General features: G+C 42.5%; 1 protein-coding gene across 1 annotated transcript; it reads right to left on the bottom strand.

The window, feature by feature from the left end:
* Window positions 1-1,981: 1,981 nt before the first annotated feature.
* On the bottom strand, window positions 1,982-25,407 carry LOC126397936 (solute carrier family 25 member 36-A-like). The gene is made up of 7 exons (XM_050057032.1): window positions 24,966-25,407; window positions 22,913-23,077; window positions 17,031-17,108; window positions 13,869-13,969; window positions 9,502-9,568; window positions 7,197-7,486; window positions 1,982-5,994 (listed from the first exon to the last, which is right to left on the bottom strand). The coding sequence occupies exons 1-7, from the start codon at window positions 25,004-25,006 to the stop codon at window positions 5,801-5,803; spliced, it is 936 nt and encodes a 311-aa protein (XP_049912989.1). The 5' UTR covers window positions 25,007-25,407; the 3' UTR covers window positions 1,982-5,800.
* Window positions 25,408-25,872: the final 465 nt, after the last annotated feature.

Raw genomic sequence — 25,872 nt, 5'->3', positions numbered from 1 at the left:
CGCACTTGACGTGCTGCACCGAGGTGGTGCCAGTGCATTGTCTTCTTTAGAATTATTGATTCTTAAGTTATGGCTAAAAACATGTTGTTTTTTTTAGGTCACCGTGACCTTGACCTTTGACCACTAAAATCTAATTAGTTTATTCGTGAGTCTATATGGGCGTTTGTGCCAAATTTAAGGAAATTCCCTCAAAGCCTTCTTAAAATATCTCCTTCATGAGAATGAGAGGCATAAAAACAAAGTTATATTAGAGTTACAGTATGCAGTCACCAACATCCGTCACAATGACCATAAAATTACACGTAAAAAACACAAAATCTCAAATAATGAGAATCAATGAAATAAATAATAATAAATAATAAAACAAATAATAAAACCAAATAATATAATTTAGGCTGCATAATCATGTACATCCATCTCCCCCTTAGCTATATACTGTCACTATAGTGTAGTATCTTTGTTTTCACATTTTTAAATGCGTTCGCCAGATGTTCAGCAACCAGTTTACACATTACTGTGACTGAGGTGTGTCATATTAGGGAATTATTAAATTCTACACAGTGGCTTTAAAGATAAAGTAACTTACCACTGCTGCTGAACTCAAACTGCTGCTTGTGTCACTGTTCTCTTCTGACAGATGTTCCTCCATCTGTAATAACAGCAATGAACAATAAAACATATTGCCCAAACACATAAATGAACATATTTTTATCAAAAAATCTTGACCATGAAAACAGTGATTTCACAAAATTACTACCAAGGTGCTATTAGTCAGAGGCCTTGTATCTCACTGTTGTCAGGTTGTGCATCTTTTAAATAACTGCAGCTTTAACATGAACTAATGCTGGATTTGGAAAATATATATGGGTACAATACAACAGTCTAACTGTGGCTAAGTTTACTTGTGCAGAGAAAGAAGAGCCTCCACTTCACAATACCACCTTATAACAGTTTACAGAACCAACAAACTAATCAGTTGACTTCACTAAATACCAACATGAGGTCATGGTGTAAAATGAATAAACAGTGATGGTTGGTCCCTGAGCTCTACATCTGTCAGTCAGTCTCCAACAGCCAAAGAAAGTTGGATTTAAGTTGTTTTTTTTATACTGTCCTCTAAACTATAGGCCATTATATACAAATGAAACAGCTGAAGAAAGCTTGTTTTTCCTTACCGTTAATGTGTGAATGAAGTTTAATGAACTCCTGCAGGTTAGTAGATGTCTTCACAGAGGTCAGAGTCAGAGAAGTTTGACAGATGCTTTGGTGGTTTCCATGGTAACCACAGCCAAATCCAATTCAAAAGCTTGCAATTCCAATTGTTTTAAAAATAAATATGCCAAAATCACAGAGCGTTCCATACTGCACACTGAACAATGCTTGAACAAGTCATAAACTACCGTAAAACTTCAATTAGTAGCCCGGGATATTATTTGCATAAATCACTGAACTCAGGCCTTTAACTCCTTTCACACTAAACTGTTGCTCAGCAAAGATGGGGTAATATGATCATATTGTTTATTTGAACCAGTATAAATATTACTTGTGTAGAGCTTGTGTAAATAGCACATTTATTATGTATCAGTCATTCAACCTAGCTCTGACAGACAGGGCATCAGAGTTATGAGGCTCGTTTTATTGTACTCGAGGATTACGGCACCCGGTGCTTCCTCTTCTCTCCCTCCTCTGACCCGCCAGAGCCTGAGAGGGGCGCACATGATGGGGTGCGGCTGCTGGTGGACACCTCATCTCCATGCTGACAGCGTTTAACGTAAGTGCAAGTCTGACGGGCTGCTCTGGTGGGGGTTTGAGGGGTGCGTCAAAGGTTGGAGGGTACCTGGCGGGGTACAAGTCACAAGAATGCTGGAAACTGAAAAGTTTAATTTCAGGATTGTGCTGCACTGTTAAAAAAAAAACTGACATCAACCACCAAGTGACAAGAGTTTTATGTTCTCAGTAAAAGTTCCTGACACTTAAATATACTTGCACTTTACATTTTATTGGCTTTTTGTTTTACAAAAACAGATATAAGAGAATGCATAGGCCGAGCCATACTCACAGTGGGCTCATCGATGACAACATAAAAAACAAAAAACAAACAAAAAATAAAACAAAGGGCGTCAGGAAAAGGCAACAATTTATTTAAAAAGATAAAAACAACACTGTTTGCAGCTATTCTTCTGAGTACAAACATACTCGTATGGTCTCACACACAAGACACCACTGAATGACATACGATTGTCATTTAGGCAAGCACACGCCACACACACACACACACACGCACACACGCACGATGCAAACATGTGGGTACAAAAGCATAACCATGAGATGTAGGAAATAATGCATCATATGACAGACACTGATACAAGTGACAGAGATGCATTTAACCGAACAGTTAAAGGCTCATTTCACCCAAATATATATATATTTTTTGGGGGTGAATCTGAGTGAACTGACCCTTTAATTAGATAAGTACCATCAGCTCACACTATCTGCATAGACTACCAGTCACTACCAGCAGCACCCATGCGCTCCCGTCACACCACATCAAGTGTGTGTTGATGGTACCGTGTGTAAGCCGTAATACATCTCCGCTAAGATTTGCACAATGAGGCTAATCTAATGCATCCTTCATATGTGCTGTAAAACTGAAAGTGTTCACATTGAGGATCACATCAATAATTCCAGTGGAGAAAAGCATCTGAGGGTGTTCGGGGTGGGGGTCACACACTGAAGCGGTTTCTGCAATCTCAAGTACAACGGCGCCTCACGAGAAAGCGAGCATAGTCGAGCTGCATATTTCGCTGAAAAACTGCCCCTTTCATTCCACAGCAGCCGGGCAGTACGCTCACTGCTGCACACCAGCGCTCTGACCTATTAAGCAGTGCAGTGTTTGGATTGGTTGTCGCCGTGAGCCAAAATACACCGCAGGATAACGGCAACAGCTCATGCTGTTAAACCTAAGATCATGTGTTAGCATTCTGGGCTAAGCCATGTCGTTTTAGTTTGCAAGTTTGTGGTGAAAATGCACACGCTCATCAACAGGCTGGGTTATTGTGTCATGTGACTAGAGAGGGGAAGTATGTCTGTGGTTATTAGGATAAATAAGGTGACAGGAAAACACTGTTTTTGTCTGTTGCACTGTTTGAAACATGACATAAAACTCAAAAACAAATGCATCCAAAGCAGAGAGCAAGTACCTTTCCATTCAACAAGGACATCCAACTGTACAGAAAACACTGACAAACAAAAAAGCCGTTTTGTTTTTTAACTGGATAAAATGCAGTTATTTTGTTTGCAAAAACAACTAAATAAGGAGAGGAAATCAACAAAACAGTGGCCGTTCTTTCTTTTCTTCTTGTTTTTTTTAAACGGATCTGTGTTGAATTAATGTGCACTTATGATGAGCATATTCCTGGCCACTTGCTCCACACACTAGCTAAACTGTACAACTTTCCAGAGTAAACTCAAGAGGATTGTCCTCGCCTGTAAAACTAGTCTGGATTCTCCAACTGAGGAAAACAATAAAAATGAGATGAGGATTCTAGAGACAGACATTGAAAAGTGCACTAAGAACATGACTGTTGTTTGAACAAAGGTAACAACTAACAGGCATATCCCCCTCTCCCCCAAAGAAAATGCACTCAATCTTTGCGTTCTGCTGTTTCTGGACAAACACATGTGACACAATCACGTTCTGTAGTAGGCTCAGGCCCCGATCACACAGGAAGTGTTTTGCAGGTTGCAAAATGGCATGCTGCATTGGCATTTTTAAAAAAAACTGAATGCCACTAGTGGGAAAAAATGCTTGCTGTGCCTTTTTATTCTATTATTCTAACCTTCCCATGAAATCAAGCTACCATTTATTTATTTCACAGTAATTAGCATCTAGTTCCTAAAATGTTGAGGCAGAGGGTACTTGCTGTAGCTCTGGTTGAGGGTGAGAGGCTGTCAGCAAATCGTTTGTTGGGCACAGATAAACAGAGATCTGTGTGGGTACATGAGACCCTAAAAAAGAGGGTTGGTCATGGGGAGTACCACCAGTTGGTCCAGGAGCTTCTCCTCCATGATGGCCATTTTTAGGCATATTTTAGGATGACTCAGGGGCAGTTTGGAAACCTGCTGTCTATTGTTGGGCCGTATAGCTCTGGGTGTCCAGCAACTGCTACCACCAGTTTCTCCTTCATTGTTTACTAACTGTAAACTTGTTGTTGTGACCACCACAGAAGGGCCGCCTCTCACATCATACGATTGGACAATAAGAAAAAAGATGACACGGGGCGTTTTTTCGCTGTGAGTTGAAGATTCTCATTAAAAACAATTACAAAAAGGCGCCCCCGGCTGCTAAAACACTTTCTGTGTGATCAGGGCCTCAGGAGCTATCGAGGTATCACGGTACACCAGGGTATTTAGAAATCCTCAAGATATAATTTTCAATACCGTCAAAAATACCGATGCTCCTCTACGTTTATTCATATACTGTATACCCCCATTAAATGTCAGGAATGAATAATAAATAGATACCTCCCAAGCCTTTTATGTAGGTACTGTACATCTCCATCAATGAAACATTTTGTTAAAATTTGTTAATCATATTTATTTATAATTCACGCCATAGGTCAGTGTTTTACCTTCGTCATTAGTGAAGTTAATCTTCCTGTTAATTTACATTCCAGTAGTTAAATTGGTGATTATATTCTGGTTTAGTTTGGGGACTTTTTACCCTCCATCTAACCTTAGTGACTACTCTTCTTCCACACATGATTAACACAAACACAAACAGGTTCCGAGGTTGGTGTCATTACGCAGACTTATAATAAGCAAGCTGATTTTAACCGTGTAGGTATTTAGTGTAAATGCACGCCTGTAGATGCATGTCGATTCCTGCGTCATGAGGAGATCCCGACTAGTATGAGGGACAAGCATTAGGCGAGTGTCTATATTCATGATATGTAAAAAGGTTCGCTAAGGGCACCTGTAATCACACAATACCAGTGTACGACTCTGCTTCTAACCTATATAACCTTTGTTGTGACAGGTCAACCATAGCTTGGCGTCCTCCCACAGCCATTGTGCATCTTTGTCTACATCACGGCTACAAACAAGGCACGTCTCCCGTTCCCGTTCCTCCCAATCTCCACCTCTTCCCTGTTTATCCTGCCTCAACAAGCCTCGAGCACTCATTTCTTCTCTGCTAACTTGAGAGCCCCTCGTCAGATACTTCAGCTCGCTACAGACTCTTCCATCTTTGTATTCCGATCCTCTGGTGGTACTCTGATGGATGCAGGGAATACTGCTAATAAAATATTTTTAAAAACCGATCATCGGCATGACAGCCTACTGCTGGAGGGGGTCTTAGATCCACTAGGTGGTAAGGATATGAATCACTGTACTTGTCTTTCCATATTAGTATTGTTAGAGGCAGAATATACTGTAACTCTTTCTTCAGCACTCTGAGTCGGAGCTTCCAGAAGCAACGCGTTTAACCGAAGGGAGAAAAGGATGGAATTAAAATAAAAATAGGGCAACCGTTTCTTTGCCACTGCTAAACCCAGATCCCCAAACCAATGCGAGGAGCTTCTCGATCCTCTCCACTATGCCAGACCCTATGGTTATAAAACAAAACTTATTTTTAACAACCACTTGCGTCACTGAGACAAAGGTCACGGTGTTGTCTCTGTCCTCTTCTGACGAGCAGGTTGCTGTGCTGGCTGGTGTGCAGTTGGCTCTCATTCTCTTTTCTCTGTCTCTGAACAGGGGCAGGGTTACACATACTGTCCGCGGGTAGGGGGGGAAGACTTTAACGGTTCAGGAGGTAGACCACCAGCTCGTAGGTGCACATCATGATGGCGGTGTTGGGGATCTGTCGTACCAGGTGGGTGGTGAGGCCGCGGTACAGGGCGCGGTAGCCCTCCTCTTTGGGCACTGTTGTTAGAGTCTGGAAGAAAGACTTGTACTTGGTGCCCTCCTCGCGTAGCCTGGTGCGGATCACTTCTGCAAAGACATGGAGAAAAAGAAAGATTAAAGGGCGGCTCCATTATTCTTATATCCATCTGTAGCTTTCCAGTAGTGTTCCTTGTGCATTCAAAGGCAAAAAATTGAGTTTTGGTCGAAGTATGTGTGCTTTAGCATCAGAATGCTTTTTCCCACTGGCGTAGCTTTCTGCATAATGATGCTGCTACATATAAACCCACGTTCTGCTGTGGATGCCATGTTTGTTCAACTCTGGAAGACACAAACAGACTAAACGATAAGAGTTGGTGGCGACCACCGAGGTAAAAACTAAGCATAGCGTTAGTTCAGGACATGATGTCAAGCTCAGCTCACATCCCAGCTACATCAGCTGATCCCAAACAGCCCAATCAACTGATGGAGCAGCTGATTGATGGAAGGGAGTCAGCTGATAGATCACATGATTCCTTTCTATGCAACCAATTGGTGAATCTCATTCAGGGCGCCCTATTTAAACTGCTCTGGCCTGCCTACTGTTGCTGCTTCATCTACAAAGCGCTTTGCAACCCATCTCCAGACCTGGGTTTTTTTTTGCTGTTGCTCTCCTCTCGCCTTAGGCTTTCCATGTAGGCGCATGGAAGGGCAGGGAGGTTTGCTTTCCCTGCCTCAGGCTTTCCTCGTTTGCACATGGAAGGGCAGAGAGGTGTGCTCTCTCCGCCTACAGAAGAGGTTTCTGCGTAGGCCCGAGAAAGGCACAAAGGCCCCAGAACAGAGCCATACCACCAAATATAATACTGCAAATGGAATTCAAGTTTTCTTTGACTACAGTCTTCCTGTCTGAATTACTGTTTCCATCATTAGAGTCTGGTGGCTTTGAAGAGGGGGATATAATGACTTCAGTTTCCCGTCAGAGAGGGCAGTCTGATGGCAAGGTGAAGTGGTAAAATGATCTAAACACAGCATATGCACTTACACTGATAGATTTTTTTAGGTGGCCCTTTATTTTAGGAGGCAAAAATACATGTGCTGCTGCCCCTGTCCAAAGCCCCAAGTTTTGCATAAGATGAGAAGTTACTAGTTTTCTACTACCTCTGATCTGTTAGTTTTGTGTGATTGTGCGACTTTTGAAACTGAACTAACACAGCATCCACAGCAGTAGGCTACAAAAGAATGCACATGGACCCACCCTTTGAAGGAGCCCAAAATCAGCCATTATCAGCTAATTGCTAAGCCCAAACTCCTACCATGAGGATAAGCAATAGTCGTGGCACAGGTCTTGGAGGTGGCAGCAGCGAGCATCATCCCTATAAAGTCTGTAGCATCTTTGGACGTCTCCTCTTCCTCGTCCATATTCTGCGGTGCCTTGGCCTCCAAGAGGCGCCGTTTGATGTTTTCATAGATCACAAAATGGATCACAGTCTCTGAGATACCGGCGTAGGATGCAGACATACCCCTGTAGAAGCCTCGCAGGCCATCTGTCTGATACACCCGCCGCACGCACTCAAACGCACTCATCCTTTGCTCACCTCGATTCCTGAGAGAAGACAGGGAATATATACATTATTTTAAAGTAACAATTAAAAGGGATAGCTTGCAGATAGAAACACCTAAACACAGTAACATCAAGAAATGTGCACCTAGTAGAGTGCAGATCTCCACAAGGTGTGTATGGGGGAATGTGGGTGGGGCATAGGGAGTAGAGAGAAGGTTGTGTGTTCAGTGTGTCTGAATGTCAGTGGTGGAATGAAGGGGAGACAATACGTAGGTTAAGGCCCTGACACACTAAGCTGGCGGTCGTCCATCGGTCAGCGTCGGGCTGTTCTAGTTGGAGCAGTGAGTTCCGCACTGATGCCCCTCATTGGCCCCCGTCAGCTTTTTTTTGGCCAATTCAGCATGTTAAATCGGCAACACTGGAGCCCATCAGTGAATCAATCATTGTCAGTTCAGCTCAGCGAACAAGAAGAGTCACGGAAGTGAGGAAAGTAAACAAACAACTAAAGTCAAGAGGGAGTGAGACCAAAACAAACTTGTTACATAAGGTAAGATTATTTTTCTTTAGCCATTGAGCTCTTTAGCAGAGACATTTCATGATGACTTCTGTTACTGTTCACTTGGGCACGGTACGCTTTGTTCTTTACACACTGGATCATGTTGTTAATGTGCTAACTGGCTAACTAGCATCAAGACAGTCTTATGGTTTCCCTTTTTGAATGATAATTACAGATGACCACCATCTGCTGGTGTGAAGAGTTATTTCCTCTCATGCAGCGGCAGAACGTATGTGCTGGTTGGCTGTCACTGTAGTCTTTGCGGTGTGTTCATGTACAACTCTTTAGCCAACACAAGGCGACATCAGGAAACGCAGAAGGGGGCCTTCGATTCCACTAGTTCTCTGAACTCGGTTTTGGTGTGTCTGGGTCTTTACATTATCAAGGTGAAACCAAGGTAGACATATGGAGACTAACTATATGGACACAAATCTCAGACATAATGTTAGTTAAAACCCCTCCCTACATCCCTATCCCCTCCCAAACAGAGTTGACTCTCACTCAACTGTCCCTTCTGGCTTTCTAAAAGTCAAGATTGCTGTGACGATAACAAAAATGGGGATTTATACATCTCGTATCCTTCCTTACTATAGTGGATCATAACATGTCAGGAATGGAATTAACCTGCAGATGCTTCAGGTCAAAATATGACTTTCTTTTAATGTCAGTTTTTGAGCCAAGACAAAGGCTCAGTAAGGCTTGTCTTTAGCGTAGCTGACTGCCAGAAATGCCTTTTGCTAGGTGACTTTGTTGATGACTTTCTGCCCTGACAGTTCAGATGGATGAGTCAGCAGTCAATGTTGATATTAGACAGTCAATTAAAGTGTTTTTCTTTTCAAGAATTGTGAATCACCGCAACCACAAGAGGTCCTTGAGCATGCAGTCATAAACGTGTACAAAATATTATTAGGCTGATGGGTCCAGTAGTGTGTGAGATTAGCTGCTGAGAGACAGACACACACGCCTGAAGGCATGATCCCCTCCAGGCGGGGATAACAATGCAGATGAATGTCAAGTCATGAAAGCTAAGGTAAAGACCAACTCCTGAAATACATTAGCGCACTTGCATAACCAGTTTCTGCTCCTGCCTACTGTTTGCGCTGAAAACACTAGTGTGTATGAGGAGCTGTGCTCTTGTAGGAGAAGGACACACACAAGGACATATATCAGCAGCTTGCCTTACACGTGTGATTATCTACAATCAATTCCTCGCGGTCTTCATGTAATTAACATCAGAGTCAGTTATCAGATCCCCTTCTATGTTTGGTAATGTCGTCCTTTGGGACTTGATGTACAATAAAGTACAGTAGGCCCTGAGGGACAAAATTACCTAACACAGGACAAACAGGAACCTGTAAACAAGCAAGTAACTTGTCGGAAGATCTTGGTATTTTCCAGCTGAATGGTAACACACGATATATATCTTGGTATTTTCTACGAGATGGGCTGGAATATAAAAGTATCAAGTAGGCCTAAACTCACAGCCTGGTGTCATATTTACCTTGCATCCAGCTGGAGACGGGTCTTTATGAGCCATATTGGATTGGTTGCTGTGATGGCTGTAAAACCTGTGGAGGAAAACAAAACAACAGGATTACACTTTGCTAAAAATCAAAAGATACTACTGACAGCCTACAAGTCAAGCTGCCAGCGGTAAAACAAACAGTCCACAAACTAACATCATGACGAAAACATAATGTTCTTTATGCTGCATTCATGGCGGTTAAGTTAAAACTAAAAAGTTCCTTTAATAAACAAAATGTGAAGTCACAAAGGCACCTTCTGGAGATAATCTAATCTCTGTACAGACTATTCTCTGTGTGCTACTAAGGGAGCAACTGAATGCCATAAAAATTCAATGTCATGCAAACAGCTGTAACAAAAACATGCTTCTTATTCAATGACCTAGATAGTAAGGGAGCAGAGGACATAGATGCGAGAGAGAGAGAAAGAGAAGAACCAGCTATAAGAAGAAGCACAGATCTGTGGTGAGTACTCACGCAGACCCAAGTAACTCCTCACAGATGTAGCTAGAGACCCCTGGTGGTGCGAGGGTCTCATGCCCCTGCGAGCGGGGGAGCTACGGTAGAGTTAAAGCCTAAAACAGACACAGGCTTGTGTGTGGCAAAATGATTGGCATGCAACCATTTTACTTCCCATTCCACCACTTTCCCACAGGATTTCACACAGCATAAACCAACCTCCTGAGAAAATCCCCTGACATTACAAAACTCATCACCAGGGTTTGAGGCTTGCTTTGGACATGTATGCAAATTACAGCCTGATGAAAACTGGATTTTTCGGGCGGAAAAGTACTGGGGTGAAAAGTGAGCATGTTTACAGTTTTGAGGAACTTGTACTTGAACGTTCTTATCTATACTTCTTTCTACTTATACAACATTTCACAGTTCAAATATTGTACATTTTATATACTGATTTGACAGCTATGGTGACTGGTTGATTTCTACATTTGGATTTTACATGAAACAACATAGGATGAGCTTATAAAACCCATCACATTGTTTAAACCAGTGATTTACATACTTTTTGTTGTGTGACCTCTCATGATAAAACCAGTGTGTAGTTGTAGCTCCATGTCATGTTACAAAGGTCCATGAGCTGTTAGCAGTTCCAGTTTATAAAGCTGTTCAAATGATCCATTTTAACGATCAGAGAAAAGTCCAAAAACTGAAAACCAAATTCAGTATCAGAAATTAATTTTTTCTTATTTCCTCTCCCATTAATCGTCTCACTCAAACATTTCATGCGATCCTTTGGAAGGGCCCGACCCCTAGATTGGGACCCACTACACTACTCTACTTAACTGTATAGTAGCTAAAATTATCAGGGGTCAGTTTTCTGCAGTATAGGTACATTTATTTTGGATACTTCTAAGTTCATTTTACTGATAATGCATCTGTACTTTTAAGTAGGATTTTGAATGTGGGACTTTTACTTGTAATCAAGTATCTTTACATTATTGGATTATGCAAATTTGGTCATTTAGGAACTATGAGAATAATATTTGCTGAGAAAAACTGGCCTGCAAATATACTGGTAAAGCCTTTACACACCAGGAGTCTCATTTATAAATATTTCACTTGCACAAAACAAGGCCTGAAAGAGGCGAATGCCACTTCCTGCACAAAAGTTGTGATCTATAAAAACAGACTTGATGGGAGAAACTTTGACTGACGCTTACGAACATTTTGGAGACAGATATTGGCAACGCAGATGGTGGGGTGGAAGTCTGATGGTAGAAATTGTCGAATATGTTTGGACCGCACGCCATTTTTGGCTTTGGTCTATACGCACATTTTTAGTATGGATCCTACGCATTGTTTTATATATGAGACCCCAGGGGCATGACGAATACATGTCATGGAAATGCGAAATACTCGCCTGCAGAACAAATGTATAACGACACTGATGTAAATTTACGACAGTTGCAGGTCCGACATTGTTGTGACATTGTGTGACGTGACGTCTATTTTGCAAAATGTGATGATGATATTTGCACTTCCTGTTGAGGTATTTGTGACCAAAAAAAAAGTAAACGAAAGAGTATACTGACTCGCAAATTAATTGCACGAAGAAGAAAAAAATGTCTGGTGTGTAAAGGCTTTGATGTTCTAACACTAATATCTACACTTCATCTGTTTCAGCTTGGGTTCATCTTTCTAAGTGGACATCCATTGTCAGCCACAGCACAAGCCAACGTTAACCTCTGCTGTAGGTATCATGTATCACTGCACAGACCAGAATAATCGCCACGCTGTCGACTCCTCATCACCTGTCAGTTCAGCTCAGTCAGGTCTGCAGAACATGTGGATTGCCACTGGAGAGATATGTACTGACAAAGCTGACCTTGACCGGGTTGTTGAAAAGTCTGAGTCATGGTGAGCTAAAAGTGGCGCCACTGTGAACCTGTCAGATTGACCCCTATATACACACACATGCTGTAGCTGTCTAACTGACCCACATTGTTACGGCTCGCCATTCCCAGCTGGATCACAGTGACACCTGAGCCGTTAATAAACCCCTGACATACAGAACATTAGAGAATAATGATACTGTACTCACATCTGGCCTTTTGACATGGTACATTTTTAGTTAAGCTGTTTTAAGATTGCTGAGTTGGTCTTATATCTGGACAGAAGGTGAAGAAAAGAGGATAAGCTTGTTCCTGAATAAACAAGGTCCTCATGAAGGGGCAGTTGGGAGAAATTTGCCTGAAAGGCTTTCTCCCAGACAGGTATTTTTTGATTAAGGTACGGAAAAGGCCGTGGTTCAGGTTGAAATGAACAGATTTCAAGCAAACTTCTCCCATGTGCACGAGAGGAGCGATTACAACCTCAGTTCCAATAAGGTCGGGACACTGAAGAACGTACATAAAAACAGAATGCAATGATTTGCAAATCCTTTTTGACCTATATTTAATTGAATGTAGTACGAAGACAAGATTTGATTGATATACGACTTCAGTTGCTCAACAGTCTGGGGTTTCTGTTGTTGTATTTTGCGCCAACTATTTTCAATGGGAGACAGGTCTGACTGCAGGCAGGTCAGTCTAGTACCTGCGCTCTTTTACTACGAAGAGTGAGACACATGTAGAATGTGGCTTGTCATCATCTTGCTGGAATAAGCAAGGACGTCCCTGAAAAAGACGCTGACTGGATGGCAGCATATGTTGCTCCAAAAACCTGTATGTACCTTTCATCATTCATGGAGCCTTCACAGATGTGCAAGTTACCCATGATACCACGGGCACAAACTCACCCACATATTATCACAGATGCAATCTAACAATCTGGATGGTCCTTTTCGCTTTTAAGCCAGACGACATAATGTCCATGATTTCCAAAACCAAAAAATCTGAAACATGGATTCGTCAGACTGCAGCACACTTTTCCACTTTGTGTCGGTCCATCTCAGATGAGCTCGGCTCCAGAGAAGTTAATGGCTTTTTTGAATGTTGGTGATATATGGCTTTCACTTTGCACTGTAGAGTCTTAACTGGCATTTACAGATGAAGCAAAGAACTCTTTACTGACAATGGTTTCCCAAAGTGTTCCTTAACCCATGTAGTAATATTTTTTCTGCAATCATGTTTGTTTTCAATACAGTGCAGCCCGAAGGATCAAAGGTTTCGAGCATTCAGTGTTTGTTTTCAGCTTTGCCCCTCACGTGCAGAGATTTCTCCAGATTCTCTGAATCCTTTGACGGTATTATGGCTTGTAAATGGTGAAATCCTAAATTCCTTGGAACTATGTATTGAGACATTGTTCTTGAACTGCTGGACTATTTGCCCACATGGTTTTTCACCAAGTGACAATCCCTGTTTGCAAACAGCTGGGACTTTTGAGGATGCACCAATTAAACCTGTGAAATGTTCCAAACAAGTGTTTTTTGAGCACTCCACAACCCCCCCAGTCTCTTGTTGCCCCTATCCTGACTTTTTTGGAACATTTTGCAGGTATCAAATTCAGAATGAGCATACTTTTACCAAAGAACAATAAAGTTTATCAGTTTGAACATCAAATATCTTGTCTTTGTTGTGTTTTCAATTGAATATAGGTCAAAACGGTTTTTCACATCACTGCATTCCGTTTTTATTTCCGATGTACACAGCTTTCCAACGTTATTTGGAATTGTGGTTGTAGATTGTTAAAGTCAAGTAACACAATCTAGTTTACCACAGCTTACTCCCTTCAGAAAGATCAACGTACAGCAAAAGCAGCAGCCCCACAGTACGCAAGTTACACAGTTTTTCTCACAGGCATGCTTGAAATGGTCGAATCATTACAGTATGTTAAGAAGCATTACACGGCGGCAAACGTCAACTTGTTACCTCACATACATAATTACCTGCCATTCCAGCTGACACCATGTGTACCTGTGTGGAGTCGGGTTCCAACACAGCGTTCAGTTTCTCTTTGGCAGTGGAGTAAGCAGCAAAGTAGATCGCTCTGTTGGAAGTAAAACACACAAAGGTGAGCTTATGTTACACCAGTACACGACAAAACAGCTTATACACGCCATGTTTTTCTGTGTTTCAGTGTAAAGATCATTAATCCTGGCCAACTATTTGCCTCTGGTAGCAATGCAGCTGATTAATTACACTACATCAACAAGTGAAACTGTCTCCATGTCAGGTTCAGCTTAATGAGCTTTAAAAATTAATTAAGTGTAAAGCTGAGAGCAGAACCAAGCGTCTCAGCAAATCAGCCTGTTTAGTCAAAGAGGCTGTTCGGTATAAAAAGCACGTCTCCATTTATTTTCACTAATTATCGTGTTTCCACTAATTAAAGAAGGTCATGCGATCATGTTCATGTCTAAACACTGTACTTCTTCTCCTCCTAACAACACGATGTGCAGTCGGGCTCATTTGTACGATCATTTGTCAAATGAGCTTAGTCAGACTGTTAATGATGTTTAAAGCATCAGTCAAACCGTAAGACAGCGTTTGTGCGCGTTCATCTTTTAATCTGCGTCACAGCTCAGGAAGCATCATCGCCTTCACCTCCACTGCCCCACTGCATCAGCATTCATTCATGTAAGACGCTAAAAACACTCTACGTATGCTTAGCACTGGCACCTGCCCGCTGCCATTAGCACCCACTTTGCTCCCATCATCACCACTGAGGGTGATTAATGATCATTACCCTTTATGTTATTACCTAAACTGCTGCCGATTACAGGATTTCCAAGACAGAGACTTTTCGAAATGCTGTTGCTGTTGCCATGTTTCAGTGCAGACGCTGCTAAGAAAGCCATGAAGATGAATGAGACCGAAATGACCGTTTATCCCTGATGCTTCTTTGTCGCCATGTAACATCAAGGAGGCCTGCGGTGGTTACATAACACCACTGTTTCTAACTGTGATGTCTCACTGAAAAACAGCCCATGTGTCCACAACTCACCTAGAAATAGTTCTGAGCTGATGTCAGTGTGCATAAAATGTGTCTGAATCAGCTATTGTAGAATAAAAACAGCTGATATCAAAGCAGTGAGACTGATAAGACAAAATAAATCGAAGTATACATACATTAATCTAAACATTTAAAGACTACTGGCTATCCGAGACTATCGTAATCTTTTAAGTGTTCATACATGGCGATGTGTGTTTCTGTCAGCGGGAGTCTCGCCAACTGCGTTACGACCTGTCTGCACACCACAAGACTTCTCCACCGACCCAGATAACGCGGTGAAGTCACCAAACTTGGAGACGACACATCGTACGGCATGGATATTCTTCACAGTGTTGAATCAGATCTGCCTCCAGGGCCTGGGTCCAAACACAACACGCTCTTGATCCCGCCATTGTTGTTGTTGCTTGCCAGGTTGTCAGTGTTGCCAGATCTTGGGAGAGAAACAAGCAAGCAGGGCTATGGAAACAAGCCCAAAAGAAGCGACTATCATGCGTTTAAATAACTTATTAGACGGATATATATATAAAGGAAGGCGACGTTTAGAAACAAGCCCAAAGTCGCGGCTAATAAGCGGACCTGGCAACCCTGCGACTTGTCCTCCTCACATTTCTTCCGTCCTCCTGCGTGCTGACTTGAGACGTATCCCGCCTCTCATTGGCTGATGCTCTTTGTCAGTCGTGTCACACTTCTCCAGTTTTCTAGCATGCCAGATATCCAGTCCCAGTCACAGACGAGGGGGCGACTTGCTCGTAGGCTTGTTCACACATGAGGACTCGTCGTGGCAGACTATCTGCCGACTCACCTCCGACCCAATGTGCCTCTCAAGATCCTCTGCGACATCAAAATCGCGGTGAAAATCGTGTAATGTGAACTAGGCTTAAGCCGTGTCAGCCAGAGTGCATGCACAACACCAGGACTGCAGAAATGGCTAACCTAAATGGAATGTAGCCATGTCACGTTACTGATTACACCTGGGTTTTCCTTGCTATGCTAAGATGTCTGTTGTGAAAAAGATGTGTCACAGTCAATGCTTATTTGATGTCCGTTTTCCTGCTAAATGTGACATGCCAACAAGCTGATTTTCAATATCTAACATGCTTGTTGACACAGCGATTACAGACATGTTAACATACCCATCAAAGCACAGCTGTGACTAGAGTACATTTAAGGCTGAACGAAGAACAGCTCAGGCTGATGAAAGCTGTTTTCAGGTGTGTAATGAGGACTGCAGTCTAAGGCCCTGATCACACAGAAAGCGTCTGGCAGGTTGTTGTGCCTTTTTATTGTTGTACCCCATCACCTCCTTACCTCCACCAGTCATTGAAGAAACTGTTAAAACACAAAGCCCAGCAGCCACGAAAGTTTTCTCACCTGCTGAAAGCAATTTTCACTTTGACTTAGCGTAGCCTGCAGACTGTAAATTTTCTGTACGTGACACATTTGTTAGTCACATCACTCACAGGGAGGACAAAATGTTGCCACACCAGTGATGTCAAGGAACCAGGAGGACTTTCCAGTTCTGTTGTTTCTTGGTAATCTCCAGCTCCAGTGGAAAAGTGCAGCTGCAGGCTAATGTTAATTTTGAAGTGTTTTCTTTTTCTCTTCATATGCAAGTACGGCGGGTTTTTTAAAACCAAAAAAGCTTCCAAACAGCAAACACAGCTCCTCTCTTGGGCACGTTCTTCTGGTGTCCCTCAAATTGTTTTGGTCTCTTTCTTCATCCTCCATCCTTCTTTTATGATTATGAATGTAGGCTACCGTAGCCACAGAGGGTCTCCCAGCTGCTGCCACGGAGTTAGGTTATGCTACCTGGCCAGCTAGCTTGCTTTATATACTACCCAGAATGCCAATCAGCAGTGTATGTTTGTAAATGTACAATTATTAGTGTTACAAATTGTTTATGTGTCACGTGTGGTTGTGTGCTGTGGTGTTTGCCTTATTCATTGATTTAAGATATTGTTACTTTCAATTAACAAAGAGTATCTTTACTATAAGACAAAATTAATAGCTTCATAGTCTCTCAATACATACTCAAGGAGGCACACATTGCTGAGGATATAATAAAGATGACGATTACAGGTGACAGAAGACAGCTTACCTGGAAGGTGCCACACCCACCAAGTTTGGCCCCAAGCCCCTGAAGAGAGAGCGCGGTCCTTCTTTCTCTAAAATCAACCTAATTACAAAACACACAGAAACATGTTCATTAAGACTCTAACACCAAGACAACACGCGTGCTTCGCGGTTATTACTGGATGCTAATGTCAGTCGGGTAGTTCATTTAACACAATGTGAGATACTGCTAAGCCCAGGTCAGATCAAAGATTCACAATGAGATGAAACCGTTTTAGAACGTTGCAGAGAAAAGTCGCAGCAGTGTGAGCTCAAGCCGGCTGATGATGTCACCTGCAACTCAGCTGGTAAAATCGCCAACGGCTGGTTTTATAACGTTAAGCATGTCACCTGTTTCAACAGCCAGTCGGCTTAAGGTGAAGTCCAGACGGCGTGTTCACTTGCTGGCAGGTGCACTGTATGTGCTTATGCCCCGCCCACACACACATTCTCGTTCACTGATTAACTGGCGCCGGTTATTTGTATTATTGTGGTGTATTTATTATGAATACAGTAGGGCTGTACCCAAATATTCGTTTCTATGGGTAGGTATTTGTTATGAAAATCTGGTATTCGATATTCGTTTTTTTATTTACTTTTACTCTTTTTTTTATATATATATATATTTTTTTTTTGGTGCTAAATGTAGTCTTTTTGTTCTTGGTAAATGTAGGTTATCAATAAAAATCAAAACTTTTAAATTGTTAAATTGTTAAAAATGTGAAAATATAGTATAGCCTACCAGCTGAGCTTGTGCGCACGACACGCTTGAGGCTGTGGATCAATGCCAACTTTTACCACTTTATCACTATTCCCTCTAACTTGTAGCTGTTTTTTCATTATCTTTTGAATCTAATATGAATTATGGAACCGTTTTTGTCAACGTTTGTTTCCCCCGTTTTGTACAATAAATTATTGTTTAAAGTTTCAACAAGTTTCTTTTGGAGTGCGTGACACAAGTGTGTTTTGATAACGACTGGGGACTGTCACCTGCTCAACGCATCAGTACCTTTGGATGCCATGACAGTAATAGCCAATAATGTCAAAATATCAACAGACCAATTTAACAGACGATCACTGCTGCCCGACCCACAGGTCCATTTTCGGGTCCCGCAGGTTACGGGTCAATCCGCGCATCACTACTCAGCTCAGTCTGTAAGGCTGTACACAACATTAACGTTATAGACATTATATTCTCTTCATTTTTATCCCCCCCACCCCCTGCCATGAACGAATATTTGAATATTTGTTATAAATTCTACCGAAGGTCCGAATGTTAAAAAATGGTATTCAGGACAGCCCTAGAATACAGTCCATCTGATGCTCGTTTTGTTTCTGCTTTTCGCCATTTCATCACTACTACAGATGCAGCTGTAGCCAGTATCTCACTATCACTATCCTCATTCATATTCTAAGACGCTACAAATTATATTCAGCCACAAAATAAACCTGAAAAGCTGCGAATCAGAGCGGAAGAACATAGAGTTGTTGAATAGCGATGATACATTGTCTCATCTTGTTACGCTGGTGTGAACTGGCAGGTTTTTAGAACAACACAGAACAGCATTGGAGCTGCCTGTTTCAACTCGTCTCAAATCTTTGGTCTAATCTGGGCTTCAGCTCAACTGTCTCGAAGTTTGATGTGGATATTGAAAAGTTTGATTATTAATGCTATTGCGCAATGTGTGGGTTATTGTTGTGCTCGCTTGCACGCATGCACATGGAAACGCATGTGCTACACATGTGCAGGCGCGCATGCACACGGCTGATGCAATTCACATTCCAGCCAACACTTTGACACTATTCCACTGATCACAGGTGGCAGTAAACAAAGGCAGTGGTAAAGACTGCTAACAGGTAACCATGGATGATAACAATGCCAGCTTCCAACTTTTCAGGGAAAAAAACAGCTTTGCAAATGTATCATGAGGAAGAAAATGCATTCAGCAATGGATACATACAATGTGCCTTGGTTAATAATTCACTTTTAATGTGTAGGTTACCATAACATCTGACCACATTAATTCAACAGGACAGATGGCATGGCCTTCCCTGTCCTTCCGCTTTCAGGACGAACTTTAGCCTACATTCAAAGCCATGAAACTTGTAAGGCTCTAAGAATAGAAAAACGTGTCAGTAGCCAGTTGTATTGTGGGGTGTATGGAGCACCAAAGGGTGGGGGTGACACATTTTAGATTTTAATATCACGACTATGTTAGATAACATAATGACTTTTAAGAGGTTTGTGTGCCAAATAAAACAAAGTGCAACCAGAAACAAAGTTATGATAAATACTACATAAGCAATCCTTGCATAACGATAGAATACCAAAAGGATATGATGAGCAAACGCGCTTCCGAGCCAAAGGGAAAAGCTGTCCAGTTTAACCAGTTGCAGTGTGGCATGTGAGCTACTTTACAAAAGCTTTATCTTACAGTCAGAACGCCCTAACAGTTGTGCAATTCCTTATTTACTGCAGTTTGTGTAATTATGAATAGCAGATGTGCTCTTGTCTCCTTTGCTACCTGTCATGTGTGGCTGACTGGTGTGCCACTGTACACTCTGATGCCTGCAGTGTGCAGAAACTGGCCAAATTAACATGTTAAAATTGTCATGAAGCCTCGCTGAGCGCACTTTATCCAACAAGGCCTGCAACATGTCAACAATGTCATGTGACTGGTGGTGAGCAGGGTTGGAAATTAACTTTTTGACTACCTGCCACCGTGGTTGGTGGATTCCAAAACCTACCAGCCACTCAGTAGATTACCATTGCTTTTGTTGGCTGATGAATAAAGCAAATCTAGCAGCCATTTGCGCATTTCACCTGCATTTAGCAAGTGACTAGTGCTAATTTCCAACTGGTGGTGGCTGCAAGCTACTTTTTCTTCAGTCTACTTTAGTTATAACACAAATTTCGGTTTGGAAAAGAGCACAAGATACGTCTGCCGCCCCCGTTCCTTGCAAGATATTTAATCCAGTGATGACGCCACTGAATGAAAAGACCTTAAATTGCCGGTGGGCCTTCTCGCATTTGATAGCAGCACTTTATTCAACAGCAGTTTGAAAATGTGCCAAAATGCATTTAGTTAGGATAATACTGTCAGCCTTCAGAACAAACTGCTACAGTGACTGGCAGTTAATTTAAATGCGACTTAGCTCTGTGAATTTCAGAGATGGCATGGAGCCATCAAACACAATCTTTCCAAAGGCTAAGAGCAGTCAGGATGTGACCTTTTTAGAGGAGAGCCGGCCATTCTCTTTCTTGTGGAGCAGCTCTTATTTCCCTTCAGCATCACAACTGGACATCGAGCCAAATCAAAGAGACACTCGACTCTCTTGAGCCTTGAGGAATCAAAAATATATGAAAATCTAACATGATAAAGACGCAATAATGGCTGGATTTGTAATAAAATTTCCTGTTTGGCTAAAGTGACTGATGTGTGTGCTCTTGTTTTCCCAAAGGGTGAGGAGTTGGGTTTCAGGGAGTGGTTGGCCGTGCCAGGGGGACGTCAGCCAGACCAAACAACAGCAACAACATGGTGCCTTCCGAGAAAGGAACCATGGCTCTGCAGGGCAACCTCTCTGTGAGAGCGGGGAGGAGGAACCATGAGCTACACAATCAGTGTTTACTGAAGTGCAAGTTTAGGCGATATTGTGTATCATGTCAACAAAATACTAGATCTAAGTAGAGATGTCTGCCGAAACCTCGCTCCATATAGGAAATGGTACTAAATTATTTTTTTCATGGCCAGTACTTTTCTTTGTACTTGAAAAAACCCACAACTGACATTAGCGGACAGTTAAATATGGATTTAGTGTCATTTATGGTCACCAGTGCAGCCTTTCTATTCTGTCTGAGGGCTGATAATATGAAGCTAGGACTGGGCGATACGGCCGATAAATAATATCGCAATATTTTCTGGCTGTATCCCAACACATGATATGTATCTTGTGGTTTTGACTTCTCCCCTACTGTCTACCGTAGACTACTACAGTTCTAAACCACTAAATAAACTACAGTTATGGTCATGTAATAAAGTTATATAAAGTGCTGTAATGATAAAGTTAAATAAAGTGTTGTGATGATTTTAAAAAAATAATAGTCAAACCACAAGTGCTTTTATTCTGAAGCCCCCCGCTTCTCCCAGGCCACAAGTGTTGATGTTTTTGCTGTGAACTTGAAGCTTCTGGTCAACAGTTGTTTTTAGCGGTTAGCAGAAAGTCAAACCGTTACCATGGCATCATTAAGCATTAGGGTTGGGTCGGTTCTCGGTAATACCAATTCGGTTCGGTACTCCGTCTTGGACCGTTTTTTTTTTGAGACCGACCGGACCGCATACCCGGGCGGACCTCCGCCCGGTAAAAGTGGACGTCCGCAAGCCCTGTGCGCGCAAAGCACGACCGCGCGGACTCCGAGCCCTGTGCGCGCAAAGCACGACCGCGCGGACTCCGCTCCGCGCACCAGTGTCACACAAAAGACTATTCAGAATGTATTTTTCACATCACGGGGATTTTTCATGGACATTTTTACACGGAGTCCGCTCCGCTTATAGTACGCCCGAGTCTGTGAGTACCTGTGTCTGCCTCTTAGCCAAGCGCACAGCGAGCAGGACAGAGAGGGGGGTGGGGGTGGGGCGGGGACTGAGCTAGGGGGTTCGAGTGTGCATGCGCCGAAGCCACTACAGTAGCCTGGAGTTTGTTTAATAGTGATGGGGAGCCACTGTGGCGGACAATTTAGTCTCCAAGAAATCAAAGAATGCGCCACTATGGCAACACTTTGGCTTTGAGCCAGACGAAGGAGGCAACCCTTGTTTGCACTGATTGAGTAAGCTGCAAAATTTATTTGTAAGGAATAAAAGAAACACTGTTGTCCTAAGGTAGTTTTTTATTTTAAATTAGTCAATTATGCCCCCAAGTGGCGAAAATCCGGTATTACCGACTTGACGCTGTTTTTTTTTACAAAAACCGGACCGTTTTTTTTTTCTCATACCGACCCAACCCTATTAAGCATAAGGATTTATTTACTGTAAGCTGGAAATAGACAAACAGCTCTCCAGTTAAGATATAAATAATTTGTGCAAGTTGCACTAGTGCTCCATTGTCGCAAAATGTGACTAAATAGTTGCCGTCTGGAGCCCTGCTCACACTAATGTTAACCTTGTTAAAAGTCAAACTGTTGCTGCGGCACAATTAAACATGCAGATTTATTCACTGTGACTGGGAAAAATCTAACAGCGCAACAGTTAAGATATTAATCATTTGTGCAAGTTGCACTGGTGCTTCATGGTTACAAAATGCGACTAAATGGTCGCGGCCTGGAGGCCTGCAGTTACAAAACAGGCCTTGCCTGCTCACACACTTTAGTCCAGGAGAGAGTGGTCTGGGTGGGCGGAGGAGTATCATAGGAGAGTGGGAGAACCAGAGTGCTGAAGAGAGAGTTTCATACCAGTGGAATGACAATATATAATAGTATGTTCCGGATATAGTAGTGCTATACATCCCATGTGAAACAAGCCATGCTGCACTGAGTATAATCTATTTATCGTCAAACCCTATAAGAAGCCCAGCTGTCTGGCCTAATTTGCCATGTAAAATTAAGCAATATCTTGTAGACTTTCTGGCTGAGATGGTGACCCCCACCCCCAAATCATGGATGAGAGAGTACTACACTCTTCTGTTTCCTAGAAGATATAGTTTATGTAGTGACTTTGCTGTTGCTGCTCTAGAAACACTATTTTATATATACTATTTTTTTTTAGTAATAAAAGAAAGAACCTATAAGAGTGTCAATATTAGCAGACTGATGAGGAGTCGATGAGAATAATTGTAGAAATGGCAGTCCGACATGTCATAATGTTGAATACCTACTTGAGACAGTGCAGGGGGCCTGGCGGGGACATGCGGGCCACACTGGCGCCGTTGACAGTACTGAGCTGAACCTCAGACACATAGAGGGTGATGGAGGATGACTGCAGACGAGTCTTCACTACTTCCAGTGGACAAGTCAATATGGCTCCTACCGTGCCCCCACATCTGGCAGAGAGACAGAGATGGAAAAGGTGGAGGTGACACAGCAAACAAGTCTCAGCTGACAGAGCAAGACTGACACTCAGTGTCCTTTTCTGACGTCACCAACAGTCAGGATGGTCATAGGTGTGAAAAGTGTTAATGTTCTTGCATAAATAAATTAGCCAGTGATGTGGCTGGTGGAATTCTAAAGATGCCTGGCACGTAGACAAGAAATGGCAAAGTGTGGGAACAGAGAGTTAGTCAGGAATGCTTTGTGTTTCTTGGGAAATAACAACAAGCTTCTGTTGAGTGCCACGCCACATTCCAAAATCACAGATATATATTTTTATATAAGAGTGAAACAAATAGGACTCATATAACAGTTGCGAATAACTTTTGAAAGTAGGGCCTAGCTTTACAGCAATACAATTGACAGAAAAATTGTTTGTTTCTCATTTCGTGTCCCGTTAATCAAAATCCACACTTGACACCACAGTGAATTATAAAACAAATAAATCATATAAAGTTTTCACATCTGCAAATTCACAAAACCATAAGCCAGGGTCTGAAGACATGACGCCTTTTGCAAACAACGTGCTACATCCAGAGCATCAGTTTATGGCCAGCTCAGGCATTTCAGGCAAGTAATCTGCTCAGACATCAAATACAAATACGACTGATAAGACAGACCGCAATAACAATATCTACGTGGACTACATAAATAAACAAGACTGGACTGGACAAGGCGGGGCCAAACTGGAGGACATCAAAAGCGGGAGTGACGGCAGTTATCTTTAGTTGGGGTTAATTTTCAATCAGCACCAAAGCAGAAATAGAAAGTCTTGTCAGCATAGTTTTTGGCGAAGGTAGATTGATCAGTGTTGGGCAGCCAGCTGCTGTACAAACAAGAGAGAAAGCAGGATGTTGGCGCAGGAATAGTGTGGCTAGATGAGGAGATACATCAGGTGTCAACTGTTAAAGCTTGATATGCAAAAAAGACGACTATCTTCGAAGGGTGCATGCACTTAAAACAAGAAGCCTACTTTATTTTGCTAGCGTTCTTAATCTAAAAATAAATGCTAAATGCTAAAAATAAAAAATGCTCTAAGAGAACAGCATGGATTAAAAGGGAACTCCTCACTGGCCTTGAAAGAAAACAATTATAGTAAATTGTGTGTCTGCTGGAGGCAAGACAGAATGATACCACAACATTAAATTTTATTACGGGTCTGTCAAAGCACACAGTTTCTGCTGTTTCACCCAGTTTCTGAGGCTGTATGCAGTCACAGCCTCTCCAGAGCAGTTTCAGACTTAATTTAGACTTGCACAAAATGCATGCTTTTATCACCCAGCTTTGGCAGATCACTGTGACCGCACCGCACCATGACACAGTTTGCATTAGTCACAACAGAGCATTCATGTCCTACTATGGTTTTCCAAACACTATTTTCTGAGTGACCTTTACAGTGGCAGCCTGCCCACGTTTGTTTTGATGCACTGACATTACGGCCGACAGACAGATGACACTGAAAGTACGCTCACTTTTAACCCCAGCTGCTTCTTAAAATGTTGCATGCATGCAGCTTACATGTTTCATTACAATGTCATGAGGAGTCACAGGAGAATATACGTCTGCAAACCATCCAATTCATTCATACATTGAAATGTCATTGTAACTTGTGACATTGAGCTTTACTCCTACGGGTGCACATGCATGGACAAGATTAGTTAGCTGACATATGGCACGCTGATGCAAACACGACTCGTCAGGTTCACATTACACCACTAACTAAACTAATATCATGACTACAGTGGAGTAAATTCTCATGATGTGATGCTATGTTGGTTAGCAACGCCAGCTAGCTTGAAGCTAGCTAGCTGAGTTCTCGCATGTTGCTGACATGCTACTCACCCTCCAGCAAACAGATGAACCAAGGTGTCTCTTTGACTCATTATGTATCATATTCGGGAACCGTCCACGGGGCACCGCGCGGGGACAACGGGGGGGCTAACGTGAGGACACGGGAGAGTAACGACCCCAACCTAGCGAGCAAATGATACCCAGTACGGCTGTGTTGTGGTGGAGGTCAGCTGCGTGGAGGAACAAAACGAGGGTATGTAACAGCTAACTTAGCTAGCTCGCGTTAGCTAGCACAGCTAACGGGTTTCCGGTGCTGGAGGTCGATGTTACGGCGAGAAGTTGGCGTCTCCTCCTTGTGAAATGGGGTGATATTTCATCGTAACGTGCATGTCTAACGTCTGGGATAATTCCGATAATGCAGTTGTGGCAACGACAGTGGATGTAGCTCGGCCTCAGTCACGTTGACGTGCCTTGCCCCACTGAGAGTCCTGTGGGTTAGGTCGCAATGTTTATCCGCGAATGGGAAGCCGCAAAACAGAGGCGCTGATTGGCTGAGGCGCCCCGTAGGCCCGCCCCATCACTACTCCTTCACGTGATAACGCTTTTATTTTGAAGGGCAGAGATCATCAGTGAGGCTGTGAAGGGAGTGAGTGAGTGCAGCTGATTTAAGAGACAAAGAGATGGGAAACGTGACAGACTTCTGACTTTGTTTAGGCAGGTTACACTAGAATATGAGTCCTAAATTAGGCATACAGTGCTCACAGTACATTGACCCTAACTACACACTGCATAGTTGTGAAATCAACTTAAATACTGAGTAGCCACATATGTAAATAACTCAGTACTCAGTAGCCCTCTTAACCACTTTAAAGGGATAGTGCACCCAAAAATGAAAATTCAGCCATTATCTACTCACCCATATGCCGAGGGAGGCTCAGGTGAAGTTTTAGAGTCCTCA

The sequence above is a fragment of the Epinephelus moara genome, chromosome 2, assembly GCF_006386435.1.
Source record: "Epinephelus moara isolate mb chromosome 2, YSFRI_EMoa_1.0, whole genome shotgun sequence".
Classification (NCBI taxonomy): domain Eukaryota; kingdom Metazoa; phylum Chordata; class Actinopteri; order Perciformes; family Serranidae; genus Epinephelus; species Epinephelus moara.
The sequence above is the reverse complement of the archived record's forward strand: the minus strand, read 5'-3'. Positions and strand labels throughout refer to the sequence as shown.

Excerpts from the sequence above, each read along its gene's own strand:
- LOC126397936 (XM_050057032.1), bottom strand. The coding sequence starts at position 25,006 with ATGAGTCAAAGAGACACCTTGGTTCATCTGTTTGCTGGAGG. Across the intron at positions 17,109-22,912 it reads GGCCCCCTGCACTGTCTCAA|GTTGATTTTAGAGAAAGAAG; the intron begins GTAGGTATTCAA and ends TTTTGTAATTAG. Across the intron at positions 7,487-9,501 it reads CGTCTCCAGCTGGATGCAAG|GAATCGAGGTGAGCAAAGGA; the intron begins GTAAATATGACA and ends GTCTTCTCTCAG.